The 24168-nt window shown below is 47.5% G+C and overlaps 1 protein-coding gene across 1 annotated transcript in view; it reads right to left on the bottom strand.

Moving 5' to 3' along the window:
• GABARAPL1 (GABA type A receptor associated protein like 1) overlaps positions 1 to 23735 on the bottom strand; it is a 28412-nt gene extending 4677 nt beyond the window's left edge. The window contains exons 1-3 of the mRNA XM_081845727.1: positions 23432 to 23735; positions 19977 to 20055; positions 3465 to 3583 (exon numbers count right to left, since the gene is read on the bottom strand). Of these exons, the coding sequence (XP_081701853.1) occupies positions 3465 to 3583; positions 19977 to 20055; positions 23432 to 23521 (288 nt within the window). The 5' untranslated portion in view covers positions 23522 to 23735. The remainder of the gene's footprint in view (positions 1 to 3464; positions 3584 to 19976; positions 20056 to 23431) is intronic.
• Positions 23736 to 24168: the final 433 nt, after the last annotated feature.

Genomic DNA, 24168 nt, shown 5'->3' with positions numbered 1-24168 from the left:
ATTGCTCCCTGAGAGTCTTCTGCTAAACAGCCTGCTAAATTTCAACAGTAAAATTGCATCATTTTTTTTTTAGACTATTCCCCCCAAATATCACAATACATTTTAACCCTTCCATGTTACCCCCATTTTCAGATGGGGAACAAAGGCTGGGAGACTTGTTCAAAGTCAAACCCATCAACCTGGCTTGGAGGATTCATGACTGAAATGCAAGCTGTTTACGCTTTCCTGTTTTTGTTTGTTTTGTTTGCATTTAAGATAAAACAAGGGCACAGATCAGCTGAAGGTAAACATTTTTAATCCCCATAGTTTATTGGGGGAAGAGTTAGAATGTTCCCTTAAAATCAGCGGAAGACAAATGTTCCCAACTTTGACTAGATGGGGTACATCTGTAGTTGCCAGTTTGGAAAGCTTCATTTATACCAGGGTTTCCCAAACTTGGATCTCCAGCTGTTATTAGACTACAACTCCCATCATCCCTAGCTAGCAGGACCAGTGGTCAGGGGATAATGGGAATTATAGTCCAAAAACAGCTGGAGACTGAAGTGTGGGAAACTGATTTATACTGAGCTGGTTCACATGCAATGCTAAACCATAGTTAAAAATAAACCACCGTTTAAAACAAATTTTCAGTGTGTTGGTAAATGCCACTCTAATATTGTAGCTGCTTTGCTCCTCACCCGGCAGCCAGAAGGAAATAAGTCACAGCACTGACCAGTGTCTGATTTGTTTATCTCCAAACAAACCATGAAAGGAAGCCAATATTTGTTTCTGGCTGTTTTGTGGTTTGCACATGACGCTAAACCAGAAAGCTTGTTTGTTTCCTCCCATGTACTTAAAAGGAGAAGTGGTGGAACAGCACCATGGCATTTTAAGACAGCACGCACCAGAACATTGCCCATTTGTGGTAAACCATTATTTATTTTTAACTTTGGTTTCAGATTACATGAGAACCAGCGTATCGTGCTTGAAGCTTGAGGCAAAATGACAAAACTACAGCTATGCTGGTTCTTCCAAAAATGTTGGTCAGTTGTTTATAAAACCCAATAAAATGAATAAATAATGTTGATCAATTAAATATCAATTAAGTTGATTAGCTCCTGACCCAGGTAAGATGAAGTTGCAGCACTCCTACTAGAACGGTTTCATTATCATTTAACAAGGATTGTAAGACGCCCACACAAAAGGAGTGTAGTGTATGCAGCTAGAGAAAAGGCCATACTGTACTGACAGAAGAGATGGCCACCCAGAGCTGGGTTGTTTTTCTGAAGGAGGTGCTTAAATCTACAGCAGTAGGAAGGAATTCAAAATACTGCAATCCACAGTTAGTATTATTTCTTTTACCAGTGAGAGAGCTCGGGATATGGGCACTAGAAGAAAGAGTTTTTAAAACAGATGATGCGCTCAAGGAGAAAAGTTGATAGCTGCCAAACTATACGATAGCTAAAAATACAGGTGAAACTCGGAAAATTAGAATATTGTGGAAGAATTCATTTATTTCAGTAATTCAACTTAAAAGGTGAAACTAATATATGAGATAGACTCATGACATGCAAAGCGAGATATTGTTATAATTGTGATGTTTATGGCATACAGCTGATGAAAACCCCAAATTAACAATCTCAGAAAATTAGAATATTAAATGAAATCAGCAAAAAAGGGGCCCAAACCAAGTACTGAGTACAGGTGCATGCTTCTACTTCTCAGAGGTCCAATATTGCTCTATTTGCAGTCCTTGTTTTGCTGATTTCCTTTAATATTCTAATTTTCTGATATTGTTAATTTTCATCAGCTGTACACCATAAACATCACAATTATAACAAATAAAGGCTTGACATCTCTCGCTTTGCATGTCATGAGTTTCTCTCATATATTAGTTTCACCTTTTAAGTTGAATTACTGAAATAAATGAACTTTTCCACAATATTCTAATTTTCTGAGTTTCACCTGTATTTCCTCCATTTCCAGAGTATCTATCCTTATCCAACAGAGGAAGAAAACTACCAGGAACCATAAATCTCCCTATCTATCTAGTATGAGAATTCTAATGACAGCACCTTCCCAGTGTGGTCTTCTTCCAAATGCTCACATAAAACAACTGAACTGCACAAGAAAAATATAAGATTCTTCTCAATAATTTGCAGGGCATGGAAGTGATATAAATTATTTTCCACAAAGGAGACTTGCACTTCTTGTCTGCTTGCTCCTTTGCTTATGAAACAATACAATGTACAATAGAGAAATGGGCATGTGTATGTAGGACAACTCTCTCTCTCCCTGCCTCTTATTCTAGCTTTACAAAATATGAGTTCTATTAAAGCAAAGTATGCCACCCAAGCTTACTGTATCTATGAAGAGTTGTGCCCTTCTGCTCTAGAACATTGCTTCTCCATAAATGACCTATGTGGTAACTTGATTTCTAACTTGAAATACTTCCATACAGCTTCCACCAACAGGTAACACGATAATATAGTACTCCGAGTTTGTTTTTTAAATTAAATGTTACCATAAGCTGAATAGCTCAGTCGGTTGAGCATGAGACTCATAATCTCAGGGTTGTGGGTTTGAGCCCTATGCTGGGCAAAAGATTCCTGTATTTCAGGCGGTTGGACTAGATGATCCTTGTGGTCCATTTCAACTGTACAATTCTCTGATTCATCTGGGAACACTAATGGGCACCAGAGTGCCTGGGGCAACCCAGTCAGATGAGCAGGGTACAAATCATCATCATCATCATCATCATCTTTATTTCTCTGACACTGACAAAGTTTCTCCTCCTCTTGATGTTGAAATATATTTTAATTACTTATAGACGGGCCAGCATCACTCTAGATATCAGATCGTACTGCGTTCCAAGGAAAGCTCCGAGCAACACAAGCTATTCAGCTGAATTTGGCTACTGATCAGCCCAGGAATTAATTCAGAAGTTTAGTCTAAGCATCTCCAGGATATGACCTTAATAGCTTGCCCTGGAGGATGATACCTCCCTGTTTGGTTAATAATAGAAAATGTCCTTTAGGCAGGCAAGATAATTAATTAGTAACTAGGTTTCCTAATTCTCTTCCCTCAGAGGGAATATTTTCTTTCTCGTTTTTGGGGTGGGTTTTTTTTTGCAGATTAATGGAGAGTTTGTTGCATTATTTAATTATTTTAATTCATTTTCTTACATTTATGTCCTGCCTCGTCTCCTGTCCTGGAAGAAAGTGTGGTACGTGTGTTTTCCAGACAGGAACTGACCAGACCTGCTGAGTTTTACCCAGGTGGTGGCTTCATGCGCCTTCATACCATATTCTTGGGAAATTCTTCTGAACTAAGTCAGTTCGGAGGAGTCTGCAGCCTCTTGCAAGTTTGCACGTTCTCAGCCTTTCATTTCATACTGCCCACAGAACCAGAACGTGTCACGCGACAAGCTATTATTAAGCTCCAGGAAGTCCACCATTAGGATGGAATGACAGCCTCTTACTTACTTCGTACAGCTGGCCCATCGTAGCGCTGGTGGGAGGAATGGTGTTGTTGACAAAGAAGAACAGGGCGTCCTCTGGCCTCAGGTGGATTCGCTTTCGGATCAAGAAGTAGAACTGGCCAACTACAGTTGGTGGGGAGAGGAAGAGTAAAAAAAAAAGAGCTATATTGGCAATCATTCAAATTTCCAAACCCTGTACCACATGGGTAGGCAAACTAAGGCCCAGGGGCTGGATCCAGCCCAATCGCCTTCAAAATCCGGCCTGCGGATGGTCCGGGAATCAGCGTAGTTTTTACATGAGTAGAATGTGTCCTTTTATTTAAAACGCAACTCTGGTTTATTTGTGGGGCCTGCCTGGTGTTTTTACATGAGTAGACTGTGTGCTTTTACAGGGGTACTTCAGGTTACATATGCTTCAGGTTACAGACGCTTCAGGTTACGGACTCCACTAACCCAGAAATAGTACCTCAGGTTAAGAACTTTGCTTCAGGATGAGAACAGAAATCATGCGGCAGTGGCGCGGCAGCAGTGGGAGGCCCCATTAGCTAAAGTGGTGCTTCAGGTTAAGAACAGTTTCAGGTTAAGACCTCCGGAACGAATTAAGTTCTTAACCCAAGGTACCACTGTATCTAAAACACAACTCTGGGTTATTTGTGGGGCATAGGAATTTGTTCATTTTCCCCCTTTCAAAATATAGTCCGGCCCCCCACAGAGTCTGAAGGACAGTGGACCGGCCCCCTGCTGAATAAATTTGCTGACCCCTGATGTACAGTTTGAGAGATAACTAGCTGAGGGACCACATTTCCCCACATATATGTGTCCACATGCCGAGATCTTTCTTGGAGGCCCTATTCTGGTAACCCCTGACTTCTCAAGTGAGGTGGAGGGTGACAAGAGGGGTCCTTCTCAGTTGTGGCCCCCCAGTTCTGGAACATTCTCCTCACGGAAGATTAATCTGGCATCTACTCCCATGCTTTCTGATAACAAGACTTGATTTGCCCAGTGCTTCTTAAACATTAACTTTTTAAAAAAACAACAACCATTGTTCTATCCTCCTGCTACGTTGTTCTAGTTTTGTGTTACCCAACTCCTGTTTTATTATATATACTTTTGGTTTCTTACTGAAATTCTTATTGCTAGCTGCCCTGAGATCATCGCTGAGGGGAAAGATACAAAAGTACTAAATGAGACTCTTAATCTCAAGGTTCAAGACCCATGTTGGGCAAAAGATTCCACAACGTACACATAACTGGCTGTAAAGTAACATAACATTATATATAATAAAACTGTAATTTAATTGTCATATCAAAAAATTGCAAATTGGTCGCTGGCTGCTCTTGGACCCCCTTACCCTATGGCCATAGTGGTGCAGCTTTGGGGAAATGATGTGGCAACTATTGATTGCCTTGTTTTGCGCTCCCACCTCAATCCAAAAGGGATTTGGAGACATTGGCAGCCTTATTCAGTGAAAATAATTTGGTCTCACCTGTTGCAGAGGCACACCTGGCGCGGTGTTTCCCGCCCGGAGGCCGCTAAAAGGGCCAGGAAGCGCATTAACTCTGCTGTTTGTGGGAAGGTATTGGAGCTGGGTGGTTTGGTGATTCCCCACCCTAGCATTTATTTTAAGGCGAAAGCCCTTTACCGGGCGGATGGAGTGCACCTTTCTGATTTGGGGAATGATATTTGGTTGGATGCTGTGGCTGAAAAATTAGGTTCCTGGTTGGGTTTGTGAGTGGTTGGTGGCGAGCGTTAAAGCTCGGGTGGCAGTTAGGCATTGGTTATAATATGTTGGTGGTGGAGGGGTCAGGATAGGCTGTGCCTGCCCCACCTATTGCGCTGAAGGGAATTCCGTTAAAGGAATCCTGGGGCTTGCCACGATTTCGTCCAATCCCTGTCATGGGACCAGGGCCGGCAAGCTTTTGGGGAGCTGCTGGGGTGAGCGGCGTAGGTCCGACGCTTAGCTCAAATGACCCCCAAGTTTGACTTTCCCTTCTACTGGCTACCAATCGGACCTCGGGATGCCAGTTCTGTCCCAGGCGGGGGGACAGATAGTCATAACCAATGTCTAAACAACCAATCACTGATTTTGTATTTTAATAAAGTTGTGGCCAAAATAGTGCCCAAAAACCTAAACTAAAATTACGTGTTATGTGTGAAGTTATTTGAGGGGTGGCCTGGGGACCTACACACGCAAAGCGTGTTCTCCAATAAATGAGAGCACGTGTTGCGGTGTGGGCCGCCGGGCCAGGCCTCTTGTTGCCAGTGATACGGAAGGAGAGGAGGGGGGGTACCTTTTCTCTGGTTCTCCCCCTTTTCCGAAGCGGGCCCGAGGCGATGACCTTAACGGTGCCCAGTTCCTGAAACCCCACACTGTTGCACAAGCACCACACTATACCCCTTTGACCCCATAAAACGATATTCTTCCTTTCATACACGGGCGGAATAAGCCCTTCTTTTCTATGCCTTTCCTTTGCCTTATTTTATTATGGGTTGACCGTTTCGAACTGCATCCTCCATTGACTATAATGGCTGCGCCTCAGCCAATCAGGAGCGTGCATTCCCCTGCAGTAGCTAGCCCAGGGAGCTCTTGCACGCCTCATTTAACCCCCTGACAAGCTGATGACGGCTCCCCGCTGCGAGAACAATGGAACCGAAACCAGCGACCTCGTAAAACTGTCAAAGACAGGTTACAATGTATCCATTTGTTTCCGTTTCCAATATACAATATACACTTGGCCGGCGAGGCGGCCGAAACCTTCGGAAAATGATATAAAATCAGCCAAAGCTCCGATTTTCTCCGTTTTAACATCATTCTACTCTCTCCCCTCTGGACTCCATGTTGCCGCCTCACTGCCATAATCCCCTGAGCGGCAGGTCACGTACTCAGGAAGACCTTAATCTGATCCAATCATTCCGTCAAGCCCTTCCTCCGGGCAATGCCAGGTGATGGGCGATGCATATCTCCACCATTGTCTTGCCATCACCTGTACTCAGGGAACGTTTATGCATATTTCTTTCTTTCTGCTACCCCTACATTACGGAACTGCTGATCCGTGCTACCCCTACGTTACGGAACTGCTGATCCATGCTACCTCTACGTTACGGTACTGCTGATCCATGCTACCCCTACATTACTGAAATGCTGATCTGTGTAAACCTCCACCCACATTACTGAAGTGCTGATCTGTGTAACCCCACCTTTCTGTGATGTATTCGTGACGTCTTCTGCACTGTATTCTGGGACTTGGAGGGAACTTTTAAAAGTTTATGTCGCCCCATTATCGGGGTTCAATGCCATTTTGAACCTGTTGCGCAATAAACTTTGGATCTCCGTTTATTGCTCCTGTCTCCGGCTGAGCTCATTTCTCCGCTAGGACCCGCGGACTCCGTCCGACGAGCCGGGTGGCAAGGGTAACTCCGCACCTGGATTTTTGCCGTAACATTTGGCGCCCAACGTGGGGCAAGGCGGTTCTCCCGTGTTGCTGACCGGGGGCCCCGAAGTCTTCAGCCGGCACCAGGCCATTTGCCTGGGAAGATCCTTAGGACCCCCGGCCATCTCCCGGGCGGTAATCGAACGCCCCAGGGGTTCAGCCGGGGAGCAAAAGGAATCCGGCCGGCATATTCATCGATCCCGGGATCAACGTTGAAGACTCGTGAGTATAGTAGAGAAACCCAGTGCACTGGTGGATAAGGGGGTTGGAATCTCCTGGCAACTGAATTCTCTGCCCTCTTCTCTATCGATCTCTCTCACCCTACTTCTCTTGGTCCGTTCGGCGAGAGGTAACGTGGACCACCGCTCGACCCAAAGGGGGGTTCTGAGCTCTATCTCCTTCTTCTCCCAAACTCTCCAGTCAGCCGCACCAATTAGGGTCCGAAAATAAGACGGAGAGACCCGGCTTGAAAAGATAGCCGACTCCCCGCAACGGACATCCTAGTTGAGAGCAAGGGGCTGGAATTCTTTTCCGAACTTCCCGAGCGCCCTTACGGAGGGGGCAGGAAGGGGTCTTGCTGTCTGTACCAATCCCAGCCGCACCGGTCGAGCCACGTAACACGTGAATCGTGCGTGAGCCCGCTTCCGAAAGCAAGGGGGATTTTCCGTTCGAAACTCTATCAAGGGATCACCCGATCTGGCACCGCACTGCGCGGGCGTTCAGTAGGGCCCCTCTTCCTGAGATTGACGATAGGTAGGAGGTTGCCAGGAGGCATAGCCCAGGGAGGATTGGGCGGGACTTGGCAGAGTGGAAAAGGAACCCCAGGAATTGAAATTAAGAAAGGAAGGAAATAAGGAATAAGTAGAAAAGAGCTCTCAAACCCCTTATTGAAAACCCTCTTACCCCTAAGTAAACCCTAACGACCTCCCTTCTCCCTCTCTTACCCAGACACGCGTGAACAAAATGGGTACCCAAGCTTCCAAGCATGAGCGGACTCACTCCGGGAGGAAGGCTTCAAGGAAGCCATCCGAATCCCAGAGAGACCCCGACTCCCCTCTTGAATTTGTCATCTCTTATTGGAAGTCTATTCCCGGGCACAACTTGTTATCGAGGCAGAAATTAGAAGATCTATGTAAAGAAACCTGGCCTGCCGGGACTGCCAACGCGAAGCCTGAGTTGCGCTGGCCAACAGGAGGCTCTTTTAATGAAGGTCGCCTGAAATACCTAAGAAACTATTTGATAGAAGAAAGACCTCGTCAACTAGAATACCTAGCCGCCTTTGAAACAGTCAGAGGATTGCTCCAAGTTACAAAGGGAGCTACGACCTACCAACTGCCTATCTTAAATCATGGAAGGCCGTCTCTGCCCCCCCCTTACGAAGGGCACCCTATAGACGATTCTGTGGAACAAGCACTCATCCCCTTCTACTACAGGCAAAACGCCCCACCCGCCCCAAGCGACGGTCAGGACAATGACCAGGGTGGTAACGATAGCAGCGAAGAGACAGGGGAACAAGGAGCACGGGGGGGGGGCGAACCAAATAATGACCAGACAACGGACCAGAGGGATGCAGAGTGCCACCTCAGAAAATCTTAGCTCCCAGGCAAGAACCAGGGAGGCACAAGGTGCTACCGCAGAAAACACTAGCCCTTTAGCACGAGTAAGAGAAATACAGAACACTATCTCAGAAAACATCAATTCCTTAACCAGAGAAATACAAAATGCTACTCTAGAAGGCTCAAACCCCTTAGACAGACCTGAAGGGGCCCCAACAACGTCAAGGCAACCGGACTCTACAGCCGTCCAGATGCCCTTAAGGGCTTTGCCGATCCCGCCGTTACAGCCAGACGGACCCCCCCGAATGGTATATACCCACCAACCATTCTATACGGCAGATTTAGTAACTTGGTCGAATCAAATGCCATCATTAAGAGACGACCCGGATAAATGTCACCGCCAGGTTAGCGCGATATTTTCAACCCATAAACCGACCTGGCCAGATGTACACGTTCTTTTGAACGCGCTTTTCAACGAGGCCGAGAAAGCGGATATTTTAGCCAAAGCTGGCGAAGCGATTGAACTCCCAGATTACCAGACAGGTCGTCCAGCAGGGTTAGAAGCACTCACGGCCCAATGCCTCCGCACCGAACCAACATGGGACTATAACACTACAAATGGGATATGGTGCCTAAATTTGTTTAAAAAGGCCATTTTGGACGGCATTAAGGCCGCTGGACAACGCACCGTCAATTGGACGAAAGTCCAAACCGTGCTACAAGGGGCGAATGAACACCCGTCTGATTATTATACAAGATTGGTGTCCGCCATAAAGACCTGGGGAGGGATAGACCCAGAGAACTCCCAGCACGAAGTAATAGTGAAAGGCTTCTTTAAAGATCAAGCCTGCCCTGATATTAGGAAAGCCCTAAATTTGCAAATAGGGTACGATGGAAAGAGCATCAGCGAAATCCTCTCCATCGCTAAATCAGTATATAATTCACGGGACGAGAGGAAGAAAAAAGATCCTAAGTCTGAAGTTGAACGAGTCCTTGCCCTCAGCATGGAGTTAAACCCCAACAGGGGCAGGGGTTTCGCCCGAGGAAAAGGAATACGGGGAGGAGGGTCTTCCAATCCCCATAGACCCTGGGGACCTACTACCAGCGGATGCTTTTATTGTCAAGAAGAGGGACACATTAGAAGGTTTTGCCCCTACCTCAATAACACAGTTTACGCTACACCGCATCCTAAAACAACCCATGGATATGGAAACCCACCGCCCGTCGCCTATAATCCTCAGACGGCTCCCGCCCCTTACAAACCACCACCGCCTCCAAACGCGCCTACTCAAAACCAAAGACCCCTACCAGGACCAAGGACCCAAATGCCCGCAGTCACTCCATCCACACACCCGTGGACGAACGCCACAGCACCTCCCTTACACCCCCCTAACCAACCCCCTCCAGATGACCAAGAGAATTATTGACAATTAGAAGGGGATCCCAATCAAACCCAAACAATCTGCCCAGTTCTAACGTTGTCCTCCGACGAACCGTTTTGTACTATTGAAATAGACGGCCATCCATATCAATGTCTATTAGACACCGGACCTACCTTCTCCACCTTAACTGATAGCCACTTAGAACCAAGTTTGGAGACAAGAAAGGTCATGGGTCTGGATGGGATACCCCGTACTTGTCCATTATCACGTCCGACTAAAGTCACCCTTGGACCCCTACTGGCTGAACATACCTTCCTTTTAACGAGCAGCCCAGTAAACCTCTTAGGAAGGGACCTACTTTGTAAATTAAACGCAACCATTAAATGTTCCGAAGAAGGCATCTACTTATACATGCCAGAGGAATCCATTCCCGCCTTCCAAGGGATAATTGAAGAAACAAAAACTGACAGGCAATTTCCGGAACTCCCTCCCGAACTGGAAAGTGACTTGCCCTCCTCTCTATGGGGCACGGAGTCAACCTCAGTAGGCCTCCTATTGTCGGCAGCCCCAGTAAAGATCACCTACAGAACCGACTTGCCCTTTCCATGTACCAAACAATATCCGTTGCCCAAGGAAGCCATCGAGGGACTAACTCCTATGATAGAGGACTTCCTAGAGAAAGGCATCTTGATTCCCTGTGCATCCCCATGTAATACTCCGGTACTCCCAGTAAAGAAACCATCGACAGAGGGCGCCCCAGTACGGTACCGTTTTGTACAGGACTTGAGGCTGGTGAATCAATTCGTGATTCCCCGCCATCCAGTAGTGGGCAACCCAAACTCCCTCTTGAACGCCATTCCAGCAGAAACCAAATGGTACACTGCTGCAGACCTGTGTTCCGCTTTCTTTAGTATTCCCCTGGACCCAGCTAGCCAATTCCTTTTCGCTTTTACCTGGGGACCCAGTCAATTAACTTGGACGAGACTACCCCAAGGATATGTGGAATCACCTGCAATATTTTCGGCCATCTTACACCAAGATTTACAAGATATCCATCTCCCAGCAAGCTCCGCCCTCTTGCTTTACGTAGATGACCTCCTCCTTTGTTCCACCAGTGAGGAAGCATGTAAAAAAGACACCAAGCATCTCCTTTCGGAATTAGCCAGAAAGGGACACAAAGTATCACCAAAAAAGTTGCAATACTGCAAACAAGAAGTTAAGTACCTCGGGCATATCCTAGGAGTAGGCACCCGAAGCTTAGCAACCGATAGGATCGAAGCAGTCACTAAAATTCCCCTTCCAAAAACTAAACGACAACTTCGAGGATTTTTAGGAATGGCTGGCTTCTGCAGAGCCTGGATCGCGGGTTATAGCGAAATAACAAAACCCCTATCCGCAATGACCCGCCAAGATCATCCAGACACCCTAGTCTGGGAAGAAGAGGCATACAAATCTTTTGAACGATTAAAGCGAGAATTGAGGTCCGCCCCTGCCCTAGGCTTACCCGACTACAGGATCCCATTTAACTTGTTTATCCATGAACAAATGGGGGTAGCCTCAGGGGTATTGACTCAGCCATTCCGAGACCAAGAAAGACCCGTAGCATACTATAGTCTTCAATTGGACACCACCGCAAAAGGGGCAGTAAGCTGCCTAAGAGCCATAGCCGCCGCCGCGATCCTCCTTGAAAAGGCTCAGGAAACGGTCCTGGGACATGAAATCACCGTCCATGTGCCCCACTCCGTCTCCACCCTATTAACTCTGAGAGGCTGTCATCATTTTTCAAACTCTCGACTAAATAAATATGAAGCTCTTCTACTAACACCATCAAACGTCACTATAAAGAGAGTTAACTCCCTCAACCCAGCCACCCTTCTTCCTCTTCCCGAGGATGGAACCCCACACCATGACTGCGCGACCATAGTCCGCCAAGCCGAGAAACCCAGAGAGGACCTAGATCACCTACCCTTAGAAAACCCAGACTTAATACTCTATACAGACGGTAGTTCAAAAGTTGTGGAAGGAGAAAGGAAAACAGGATACGCTGTAGTCACGGACTTTGAAGTAGTAGAATCTAATCCGATAAACCCGCAATACAGTGCCCAAGCTGCAGAGTTAATAGCACTCATACGTGCCTGTGAGATCAGTGAAGGCAAGCGAACTACGATCTACACCGACAGTAAATACTGTTTCGGACTAGTCCATACAACGGGGCAGATATGGTTACAAAGAGGCTTCCTAACCGCTGCGGGTTCTAAAATTTCACATTCCGCCCTGGTAGAGAGACTACTGACTGCTATCCACCTACCTACCGCAATCGCAGTGGTCCATTGTAAGGCTCACACCCGTGGTAAAGACCCTATCTCGAGGGGTAACAGGCGAGCTGATAGAGCAGCCCAATCAGCCGCACTCCGCCCCCCTAACAACGAATCAGAATTCCAAGCCTTACAAATCCCACTCAACATAGATCCCACACAAATTTACAAAGAAGCCCCCGAAGAAGAAAAGACTCTCTGGCGCTCTGTGGGCGCAATCGAACAAAATGACGTTTGGGTTCTCCCTGATGGCAGAACTGTCCTTCCAAAGGCCTGGGTTCCAAAATTAGTGAGGGTCCTCCATCAACGTACACACTGGGGAAAAGGGAGACTGATAGAACATGTTAAAAGGTCCTGGTACGCTCCCGGACTTGCAGTCGCAGCCACGACCGCGTCAAAGAACTGTGTTACCTGCAGCTCCTTTAACCCCAAACGACAACCCAGAGCACCGCCAGGAGCCAGGCTATGGGCATTCGTCCCTTTCGAAAGTCTGCAATTAGATTTTATCGACTTACCACACTGTCAGGGTTTCAAACACGCCTTGATCATAGTCGATAAACTCTCCTCCTGGGTAGAGGGATTTCCCTGCAAGAAACCCACCGCCTCTGTAGTGGCCAGGGCCCTCCTACAGGACATTATCCCTCGATTCGGGGTACCCCGTCGACTAGACAGCGACCGAGGAACTCATTTCACAGCCCAAATAGTACAACTGGTGGCCAAAGCCCTACAAATAAAATGGGACCTTCATACACCTTATCACCCACAGTCTTCAGGCCAAGTAGAGCGCATGAACCAGGAAGTTAAAACACAATTAGGAAAGCTATGCAAACTCACTGGGCTGAAATGGGTAAACGCACTTCCACTAGTTCTCCACAATATACGGAGTGCCCCAACTGGACCACTGAAACTATCTCCATATGAACTTTTATTTGGGAGACCCCCTCCCATTTATAACACTTTATTTCCACTCTCAGAACTTGAACTAGGAGAAGCAGAGCTCACTAACTATGTTATTCAGCTCCAGACACAGCTACAACGTCTCCACCACTACGCGGCTATCGAAGGACAAAACCTGCCCATCGACGCCCAAGCCCACTCCTTCGAACCAGGCGATTGGATCCTAGTCAAGGTCTACCAAAGGGCACCCCTTCAACCAGCGTGGGAAGGCCCCTACCAAATCCTCCTGACATCGCCAACCGCCGTGAAAGTAGGTGAGAAACACTCATGGTTACACCACACCAGATGTAAGTCATCGCCACCCCCCACGGAGACGGAGGAAGACGTCGGCGACGACTTCACCTTTTCGACCCCCCCCACTCCACCAACCTCATACATTGACGACGACGACGACCAACAGACCGGACCAGATCGGGGCCAGAATCGGGCCCAACAGACCGGACCAGATCGGGGCCAGAATCGGGCCCAACAGACCGGACCGGATCGGGGCCAGAATCGGGCCCAACAGACCGGACCAGACGCAACTCCACCCAATTGGACATCCGAGATCGTCCCAGATCCCAACTCTATCAAACTACGCTTGAAACGCCTTTGACAGCTCCTTTGACAGCGCGCCTTTGACAGCTCCTTTGACAGCGCGCCTTTGACAGCCCCTTTGACAGCGCGCCTTTGACAGCTCCTTTGACAGCGCGCCTTTGACAGCTCCTTTGACAGCGCGCCTTTGACAGCTCCTTTGACAGCGCGCCTTTGACAGCTCCTTTGACAGCGCGCCTTTGACAGCTCCTTTGACAGCGCGCCTTTGACAGCTCCTTTGACAGCGCGCCTTTGACAGCTCCTTTGACAGCGCGCCTTTGACAGCTCCTTTGACAGCGCGCCTTTGACCGCTCCTTTGACAGCGCGCCTTTGACCGCTCCTTTGACAGCGCGCCTTTGACCGCTCCTTTGACAGCGCGCCTTTGACCGCTCCTTTGACAGCGCGCCTTTGACAGCTCCTTTGACAGCGCGCCATTGACAGCTCCTTTGACAGCGCGCCTTTGACAGCTCCTTTGACAGCGCGCCTTTGACAGCTCCTTTGACAGCGCGCCTTTGACAGCTCCTTTGACAGCGCGCCTTTGACAGCTCCTTCGACAGCGCGCCTTCGACAGCCCCTTTGCTCCTCTGAAAGTCCGCCTTCGACAGTCCTCTTGACGACTCCCTTTCGATAACTCCTCCCCTTGACAATGCCTCACCATTCCCGCACTTTGATTGTGAACCTCTCTTTCATCTCCCTCGTCTATGGAACTTTGGCCCGATCTCCAGCTACACCCATGGATCATTGCACTGGACTAACCACGGACTACCATTATATGGACTATCATAGAGTCGAAACCGGTGGAAAGTCAAATCCCGCACGAATGGGGGACTTTGACTTTTGCCTCCCAGAGTCCCGGACATTGCTGCGCCATTCCTTGGTACCCCGGTTAACTGACAACGATTACTGGGAACTTTTCATCCGGGACAGATACGTACATCGAATTGGGTCAGCAGCAGTCACCCTTGACCATTCCTACTACCGCCTCACCTGTAGGAACGGAACTCATTTCCTTTATGGCAACGGCGAACTCCTGAGGAACCCAAATTGGACCGCAGTCGAAAACGGAGGGGCCGCTTCATCTTACACCGATTCGACAAACCCCTCTGATAACCTGATTTTCGGATTCCAATGCCTCCTCATGACCCCAAAACCCCGAAAACCCCAACTACAAGGACTTTGCCTGAGAGGATTTTGCTGTCTCTGGAACCTTGGGGTCACCCACGACTGGAGAGGGGCAGAGTATTTAGAAGGGTGGTATCATCCGGCGCATCCCTCACGCTCTCCCACTTGGGATAACGTTGGTCCCCTGAGGTGCGGGGGCATAGCCAAGGACAGGCGACTCCTCAATACCACCGACCCACTTCATCCATTCGGCACGGCACCTCGCCAGCTCGGCATAGATCCTGCCCTTCCGGGGGAGGATCTCCTTTCCTCTTGGGAACAGAACTCTTACATCAAACTCCTTGGCCAGGTGGCTAAAGAGGCACCCTATCCGGAGTGCTGGATATGTGCACACGCACCCAGCCACCTCCAACAAAGTCTTCCCCTTGTTCCGGTACCTGTGACCACTGAACAGTTCCGGTCTGGGGACGTCGCTTCTTGGAACCTGACTGCCCTGAACCTGACCCACCAATACCTCTACCTTACTGGCCCTACAAAGGGACCCCTGTGTCGCATTTTCACCGGAGAAGGGACTTTCATTGGGTCCAGCACTTGCACCTCCAACATAGAACTCTTACCCACCGGCCATGTCACCGTTACTGATATGACCGGATCCCACACATTCCCGAATCTCACCCTTGCTTGGACTACCGTTATCGGACACCCTCCAACCTGGCAGCCTCAGCCCGCTGACTCCATGCTGTTGCTTGCCTTTGCGTCCGGACGGATGGAATCATACCTCAGCGGCCTATTCTGGATATGTGGCCATCGCGCATACACCTGGGTGAGCCCACATATGTCTGGTTCCTGCTTTGTGGGGTACATTGTCCCCGGTATAAGGGTAGTCCCACATCTACCCCCTGGGAGACAGAGGAATAAGAGAGAACAGAAGGGGCTGTCAGATCTGTCCGATGTCGCTGCTAATGGGGAAACTGTCGGTCGAGCACTCTTCCCTGCCTATGGGGCCGGCTCTAATCATGTGGACATTCTCCGGCTTACCGACATCCTTCTAAAGTTCATGCAAGAGGCAACCCAAATCACAGATTCCTTGATGTCGGAGCTGTCAGAGGTGAGACAACTTAGTTTACAGACCAGGATTGCGACGGACTTTCTCCTGTCCAGTCAAGGAGGGACATGTGCCCTTATAGGCACTGAGTGTTGTACATACGTGACTGATCAGACTTTGAATATCACCGGACATTTAAACAATATTCACGAACTGGCAGGGAAGCTGGATGAGATACGACATGAAGGACTGTCCGACATGGACTTATGGGGATGGCTACCCAAGATCGGATGGCTCCGACAGCTGCTTAAGGTGATATTGCTTACTGCCCTTATTATAGTCCTTTGCATCCTTGTGTTCTGCTGTGCTATACACTGTGTCTCTCCTTGCTGCTCTCTTCTCCGCTGTCCTGCTCCATCCGCCCCCCTTTCCCTCCGAGCCTATTCCCGTTCCCACAGCGCCCCCGTCTTCCCTGAATATGTGCAAATGAGACACCTGGGGGAAGGGGAGTACGAAATCACAGGGGTATAGGGTGCGGAGAAAGGATTTGCAAGTTCTACAGAACTTCAATGCAAATCTATCTCCGAATGGGGGACTGATACGGAAGGAGAGGAGGGGGGGTACCTTTTCTCTGGTTCTCCCCCTTTTCCGAAGCGGGCCCGAGGCGATGACCTTAACGGTGCCCAGTTCCTGAAACCCCACACTGTTGCACAAGCACCACACTATACCCCTTTGACCCCATAAAACGATATTCTTCCTTTCATACACGGGCGGAATAAGCCCTTCTTTTCTATGCCTTTCCTTTGCCTTATTTTATTATGGGTTGACCGTTTCGAACTGCATCCTCCATTGACTATAATGGCTGCGCCTCAGCCAATCAGGAGCGTGCATTCCCCTGCAGTAGCTAGCCCAGGGAGCTCTTGCACGCCTCATTTAACCCCCTGACAAGCTGATGACGGCTCCCCGCTGCGAGAACAATGGAACCGAAACCAGCGACCTCGTAAAACTGTCAAAGACAGGTTACAATGTATCCATTTGTTTCCGTTTCCAATATACAATATACACTTGGCCGGCGAGGCGGCCGAAACCTTCGGAAAATGATATAAAATCAGCCAAAGCTCCGATTTTCTCCGTTTTAACATCATTCTACTCTCTCCCCTCTGGACTCCATGTTGCCGCCTCACTGCCATAATCCCCTGAGCGGCAGGTCACGTACTCAGGAAGACCTTAATCTGATCCAATCATTCCGTCAAGCCCTTCCTCCGGGCAATGCCAGGTGATGGGCGATGCATATCTCCACCATTGTCTTGCCATCACCTGTACTCAGGGAACGTTTATGCATATTTCTTTCTTTCTGCTACCCCTACATTACGGAACTGCTGATCCGTGCTACCCCTACGTTACGGAACTGCTGATCCATGCTACCTCTACGTTACGGTACTGCTGATCCATGCTACCCCTACATTACTGAAATGCTGATCTGTGTAAACCTCCACCCACATTACTGAAGTGCTGATCTGTGTAACCCCACCTTTCTGTGATGTATTCGTGACGTCTTCTGCACTGTATTCTGGGACTTGGAGGGAACTTTTAAAAGTTTATGTCGCCCCATTATCGGGGTTCAATGCCATTTTGAACCTGTTGCGCAATAAACTTTGGATCTCCGTTTATTGCTCCTGTCTCCGGCTGAGCTCATTTCTCCGCTAGGACCCGCGGACTCCGTCCGACGAGCCGGGTGGCAAGGGTAACTCCGCACCTGGATTTTTGCCGTAACACCAGGCAGGTTAATAGTTGTTGCCTGGCATTGTGATTGGATAACCGGGTTGCTGGGGCAAATTGTATGTTGCAAATTGGGTGGGTGGGACCATAGTCTTTAAATATTGGTGCACTCTGGTTTCTCTTTCTCTTTGCAGAGAAAAGATGGCAATTCCTGATGGCAATAACGTATCATATTACTATTAACCTTCTATATGTTTTTGTTGTCGTAAAGTCCAAGGATAGTCAGGTCTCTGACTGGCAACTTCTGCGTTCCTGTGGACTATTTTGGCTGGAAAAAAACCTACTGGAAAATCTCCTGGAAACCTTGTCGCTGAAGAAGCCCAATGGGCTAAGGCCGGCAGAGAGGAACTGAAAGAGATTTAAGAGCCTCAGACGCGAGATCTCCAGCTAAACAATATATTGAACTGATGATCACTTGTTGGGGACTGAAACCGGGAAAGGGGTGGGTGGAGTCTGGGAATCCAAAGGGTATAAAACTATAACTTGCTTTGTTTTTACTTTGTTTTGCTATCTGTATGGAATTGGGGAAAGCCGTGGAAGGGAAATTTCGGTCGACTTTAGGGAAAATGTTTAAGAATGAGTAACAATGTATAAGTACTGATGTTTAAATTTGGATAAGTTAAAATTGGTTTTCAAAATGGTTTGAATTAAATGAAAATAAGGTAATAAGGATTTGCTGAATTAATAATTCAAATTGGAATACAAGAAGAGGAGGTGTGAGGAGGTCTGAGAAACAAGTTAAATGAAAATAAGTAATTTTATGTGTTTTTAACTGGTTTTTTTTTGTATTTCTGTTATTTTTTGTATAATTTTGTTTTTGTGTGTTTTTTGAAAATGCTAATAAATATTCATTTTTTAAAAAAAGAAGAAGCCCAATGGGCTAAACAAGGGTATATATCCTGAGAACTGGTCTATCATCAGCTGCCTTATTGTTACTAAGTAGCTCTGTTTGTTACACTCTCAAGACTTAGGACTATGCAGAAGGCAAGTTCGTTTGTTACACTTTTAAGACATAGGACGATGCAGAAGGAAGATATCAGTATGAAATGGCATTGCCAACAGGAACTGTACATTGTAATCGTTGGACTTGACAGTCTTTGGACCTGACTATCCTTGGACTTTACGTAAGAATTAAGTATGTAACCAGAGGTACCACTGTAATACAACCTAGGGAAGTTATAAGTGCCATCATGGTGAAATTTAAATCCAGAACTGCAATTTCCCCACTGATCAATCTTATTTAGATTTGTTTTATAGAACCATAAAAGAATAAATACTTGGTATGCAAGAGGATAAATGGCCAGGGTACAATTCTCTGCTTGGGGGGGGGGCAAAGTAACCACAAGGTTAGCTTTGTTTTGTTATTTTGGTCCTAATTGGGGGATGACAACTAGCAGATGGATGGCCTGTAATCTCTATGAAGGATGCTTAGCAGCTGAGAAATCTGAACGCTGGCAACTGTTGTAAAAAAAAATTGCCCTTTTCCCTTATGGGGTATCCAAGAGCCCATATAGAGTCCTTACATAGGTTCCCTATTGGTAGGAGACAATAACAGAGGTCAACCAGAGAATACTGACAAGCAAAGCAGCTAGTAAGCCTGATCTTTATTGAACTGTTGCAACAGGGTGCTCCCCTCACCCGCAGGAGAGAGAAGGGACCCAGAAAAATGGCGCGCAAGGCCTTATAAAGACTTTTGAAATTGCCACCCTGTAGATCAAGACCACCCCAGATACATCATACCAACATCAGAGAAAAGGGGGTCTAAAACAGAAATTTGAATGTTTTTTCTCTCCTATTGTTGTTTATCTCCTGTCTGGCAGGTTACTTGATTGGATTGCCTGGGGAGCCTGGCCATTCTTTTGTAGTGATAAATACTTAGTTCCTGGGCCAGGTCACAGGCTCACACCCTATTCATAACTTAAATGTGTCCTTAAGACAGGATTTGTGAAGGAAAGAGACAATGGGAGGTTTCCCACTTTGACCTTGCAGAGAAAACATTTGCTCAGTTTAGGAATCAAAATGGTTCCAGCTTGGCCTTCCTGTGCTGATCTATGTATGTGCATAGTTGGTACACTTATGAACATTACCATATATCTAAGACCATAAAATTCCTATCACACAACCTGTTAAGGTTGTTTTCAAGAACAGCTGGATACGTTCGCCCAAGGTGCGGAGAACCACTGAGTTAAAATTCCATGAAACAGCATTCACCAGAGTTTCTCACGCTGTGCTATGAAGATAACAAAAAGTTTTCCCGAAGGCAATGAGACTGAGGGAAAGAGGAGGCCACCAACTTGTTGAAAAACATTCCTTAAATACCAATGCAAAAACAGATTACAGAATGTGACTTGTTTACCTGTGAGATCAGATGGAACCAGGTACTTCCTCTTGTCCAGATCAGGTACTCTGGCTTTGGGCGCCTTCTCCACAATAACCTGGACAAAAAAAGGAGCAGGAAGAAAAATAAGAACAAAGAAAACAAGAGAAGCTATGCTACCTTTCCCTGTAACTGCAAATTCTCTCTGTAGAGCTTAATAAGGAAAGGATGCATGTCAAAATTCAAGCCAAGTAAAACACAGCAATGTGAGGGTCCTCAGTTGGATTAGAAAGAAAATATCCCATGAACTTTCCACAGTAGGAACACAAGTCGCATAACAAGAAAAATAGCAACAAGAGATGATTGTTTACATCCACAAACTTTTGACTCCTCTTCATAGTTTCTAAGGCTACCTAATACTTACACATATATAAATCTGGGTTATTCATATGCAACTTCATTCAGTCTGTTAAAGCTGCTGTTTTAAACGTGCATTTTATATATATACTGCTAGTGGGTCTAGACCTCAAAATCAGTTTCGAACTTTAAGTATTATACATATATTTTTCTCAGAAATGTTTCTAGTTTTGTGTTAGTACAGAGTGACTCTGAATATATTGCAAAAGAAATTACTTAAACAACTTTCCATTTGCCTGTAAAACTTCAAAACTACTGCTTTCAGATACGCCAGTGGCAAAATGTGTTGTCCTTGACCCAAAATGTGCTGTCCTTGACCCAATATATCTCTATCTAGACACCATTTAAAAAAAACCTTCCTTGGGCTGCCTCTAAGGGAAAGCTTGTTGAAATTGCTGTGTGGTGCAGACACACTGCATCTTTCGCCTAGCAAATTTTCTCACTTGAGCCTACTTTTATCCTTCACCTTTTATATCAAAACAAGTCTCAAATCTTTGTCTCAGTAACACGGCCATGGAATATTTATTCACCTCCACTGAACAAGTTTAAAATGCCCCCGACTCCATGAATTTAAAAACAACAACAACCCAACAACCGCTGAATTGTTAGCTTTCCTAATTTTCCGCAGCAGGCATTCCATGGGGTCAGGTTGGTCACTGCATGAAAACCTGTCCATTTCATTAGTTTCCCCTAGTTCATATAACAAGACATATATATTGAAGTTTATAGACCTTACTGGTGCAGAGAGAGAGAGAGAGAGAAAGTGTGTGTGTGTGTGTGTTTGTGTGTGTATGCTACAGGGGGTAGGAAACCAATGAGTTAAGAGACAAAGGAATTTGGGGGGGGGGCAGGGGAGCAGGGCTGGATCCATTGGGAGCTAAGGCCCTGCACATGTATTTTTCACATTGCAAAGAGCACCAAAGAAGGTGCTTTGAGGCACAATGAGATAATCCTGTTCGTTTGTGCTATTTCTTCTGAAATTAAGGGGGAGCACTGAAGGTATCTTGCAGAGGGACCCTGCAAAATCCTGGAAGAACACCAGTCCAAGAGGACATGCACTATGGAGCACAAAAACAAACAAGGTGGTTAGCGATGCAGCCTTCTTGCGTTAGTAAAACATAAGATCGCAAAGACATTTGAGCTGAAAGGTATCACCTCAGCTATCGCCACCTCTTTCTCATCCCTTGTCCTCGCTTATCCCTAATTTAAAACTCTGCAATGTTTTATTTTGTGTGTTTTTTTAAAAAAATATAGCTGCAGAAAGCAAAGATCTCATAAACGTAATAGCAAACTCAGTTCACTCTGGGGGGATCATTATGTAGCCTTGCACAGGAGGGAGACCTGGGGGAACCCCAAGAGCTGCAAAAGTAGCGGGGGGGGGGGAACAACTCAGTGCAGTGAGAACTGAGCATGTGCAAAGGGCACAGAATGATGACCAAGGATGCAGAATAGGAAACAGGAGAGGAAGAGGAAGAGGAATGGAAAAGAATGTTTAGGAAGCATGGCTGGCTCCTCCTGAACAGAAACCTTCCACGAGACAATCATTTTGTTGAAGGCTACTTGTTTTGTAGAAAACAAAGATAACGCAGGCTCTTGGCAGATATGTCTGTCATTAGGTAGCATCTGCTGTGGCCACGGATCTGTTATAGAAAGGAAAAGGGTGCATGCTGGGTGCACTGCAGTGGAAAAGCCGGTGGAACTGAAACCAGCCTTCAGAAGAGAGGAAACGCAAGGATGCTCTGGCCCACCCTTGCCAGGCGTTTCAAAGGATCTTCCCACACAGACAATTGTACCTTTTGGTACATGAAGCCTGTGCTTTGCCAGTGTGGATTTCATTTCTGCCACAGGCCAGAGGGAGCCTCACCAGACACCGGCATGAAGCTGAAAAATGCCCTGCACAGTCACAGAACAACAAAAACAAAGGCCTCTGACGGGATCAGTCTTCCATTCTTCCTGCAAATGAAGCGCCATACTAGGCCAAAAGCACTTGCCACAAACTCGGCTGCCTTATGCTTTTCCCACACAGCCCTATTCCAGCCTTGGCCTAATCCCCTACTCTTCCAGCCCTCAGTTACACAGTCTGTTCTTCTAGTTCTGAGATTGTTTACAGTTTAATCATCACCATCATCATGCCAGACATTCCTCCCCAGGAATTCCCCCTGGGCTGATGTACTGCAAGTGCCACTGAAATTGCCGCACTGATCTGATCCTGTGTCATCTCCCTTCAATGTGGGAACACCCCCCACTCCCCAGGCTAAGTGGTTGCCAAGAACATCTGACAGGTTGGGAATATTTCGACACAAGTATCCAACCGCTCCTATAAGGCAACCTCAGTCTGCCCATCTGCCAACGGGGGGGGGGGGGGAACAACATTAATGAAATGAAACTATCTTGGCGGCAAGGGGCACATGACGAAAGAGGAAAATAATACAGTAATAGCTGCGCTTTGCTATTCTGAATTGAAGCTCATTTCGCTCCGGCTTAGACAAATATCCCGAGTCATGGCAAAATTGTGAAGCAAGGTGCACACTCCTGCAATCACGGATTGCTTTGAAGGGCCAGAACAAGATGGGGCAAATGTGAGGCGCTTGTGAGACCATGACTTTGCTTTTCCTGCGTCCTCCCCGCTCCAGTCGCCTGCTTCTTACTCTGGCATTTAAGGACCAGGAGATGGAGAGGCTCCAAAAGCAGGCCAGAATCTAGGGCAGGGGGAAAGAGATGCATCTCAACATTTGGGATGGTGGAGGGGGGAGAGAGCTCCCGAATCTCCTTCTGAAGGTGACATCATTAACACATCCATTGTCCTTCTGCCTCCATGTTTGCTTGGCGGCGCGTCGGGGGGGGGGGACGAGGGAGGTGGCACAGGGGAATTTAACTCCTTCCTCTCCACCAGACCTCAAGTCCAGGAAAGCGCAGGAGCCTTTGCATTCCGGCCCTCTAATACTGGGGACCTGGCAGGCCAAAGGCACCCGTCTCCTCCCTCCCTTAAATCTTTAAGCCTGCTTCCCTCGCCTCCAAACAACCCCCCAGCCAAGATCATGCACACACACAAAAAGCACGATTATTGCACCACTCACAGGCACCCGATCTGGATATTTCTTCCGGATTTTCTCCCCTTCTTTTTTCCTGTACTCGAAAGGGTGGTCTTCCTTGTACTGGAACTTCATGGCTTGTCCCAAGACGCCAAGTTTCTTCTTTTCTTTCCCTCCCCCTCTTTCCCTCCTTTTCTCTCTCTTCCCTCCGAACCGGCAGCTCGCAATGCCTGCAAGGATCTGGCGGACGAAAAGCGATCCCGACGCTGCAACCCCGCGCGCGATCCTCTCTCGCTCGCTTGTTTCTCCAGCAGCTGATCAAAGGCCACCCAGTGCGCACGCGCGCGCCTTCCGAGCCCGGGCATTGTGACGTCGCCGGCGCCGAATCTGCATCGGCCTCCCGCCGGCCCGCCTCTTAGATTGCACCATTGCAAGGGCTGCGAGCGGGGAGGGCCGTCCGCCTGCCAAAACGGACGCCGAGTCTCTCGGCTGAAGCTCCGGCTGCACCGTCCTCGAGAAGATCGCCGTCCTGGTGCCCCAACCAAGTGCCTTGCAGTTCTGCTGGCTGTTAACGGAGAAGGGTGGCAAAAGCGTCACATTTCCTGGGCCAGCAACCCTCGGGGTGGTCAGTGGAGCGCTCCCACTGCCCCCCATTAAAGGAGCTGCGAAGTCCCGTCTTGGCTGGTGGGAAAGTTATAGCATAGGATGTAAAACAGTAAATTGATGGTGATAAGTATACACACTCACAGGTGTTTTGCATGCTATAGTATAGATATAAATCT

This window comes from Podarcis erhardii (genome assembly GCF_964252035.2).
Source record: "Podarcis erhardii genome assembly, chromosome: 17".
Lineage (NCBI taxonomy): Eukaryota > Metazoa > Chordata > Lepidosauria > Squamata > Lacertidae > Podarcis > Podarcis erhardii.
Note: the sequence above shows the minus strand (reverse complement) of the source record. Positions and strands in the feature narration are given on the sequence as shown.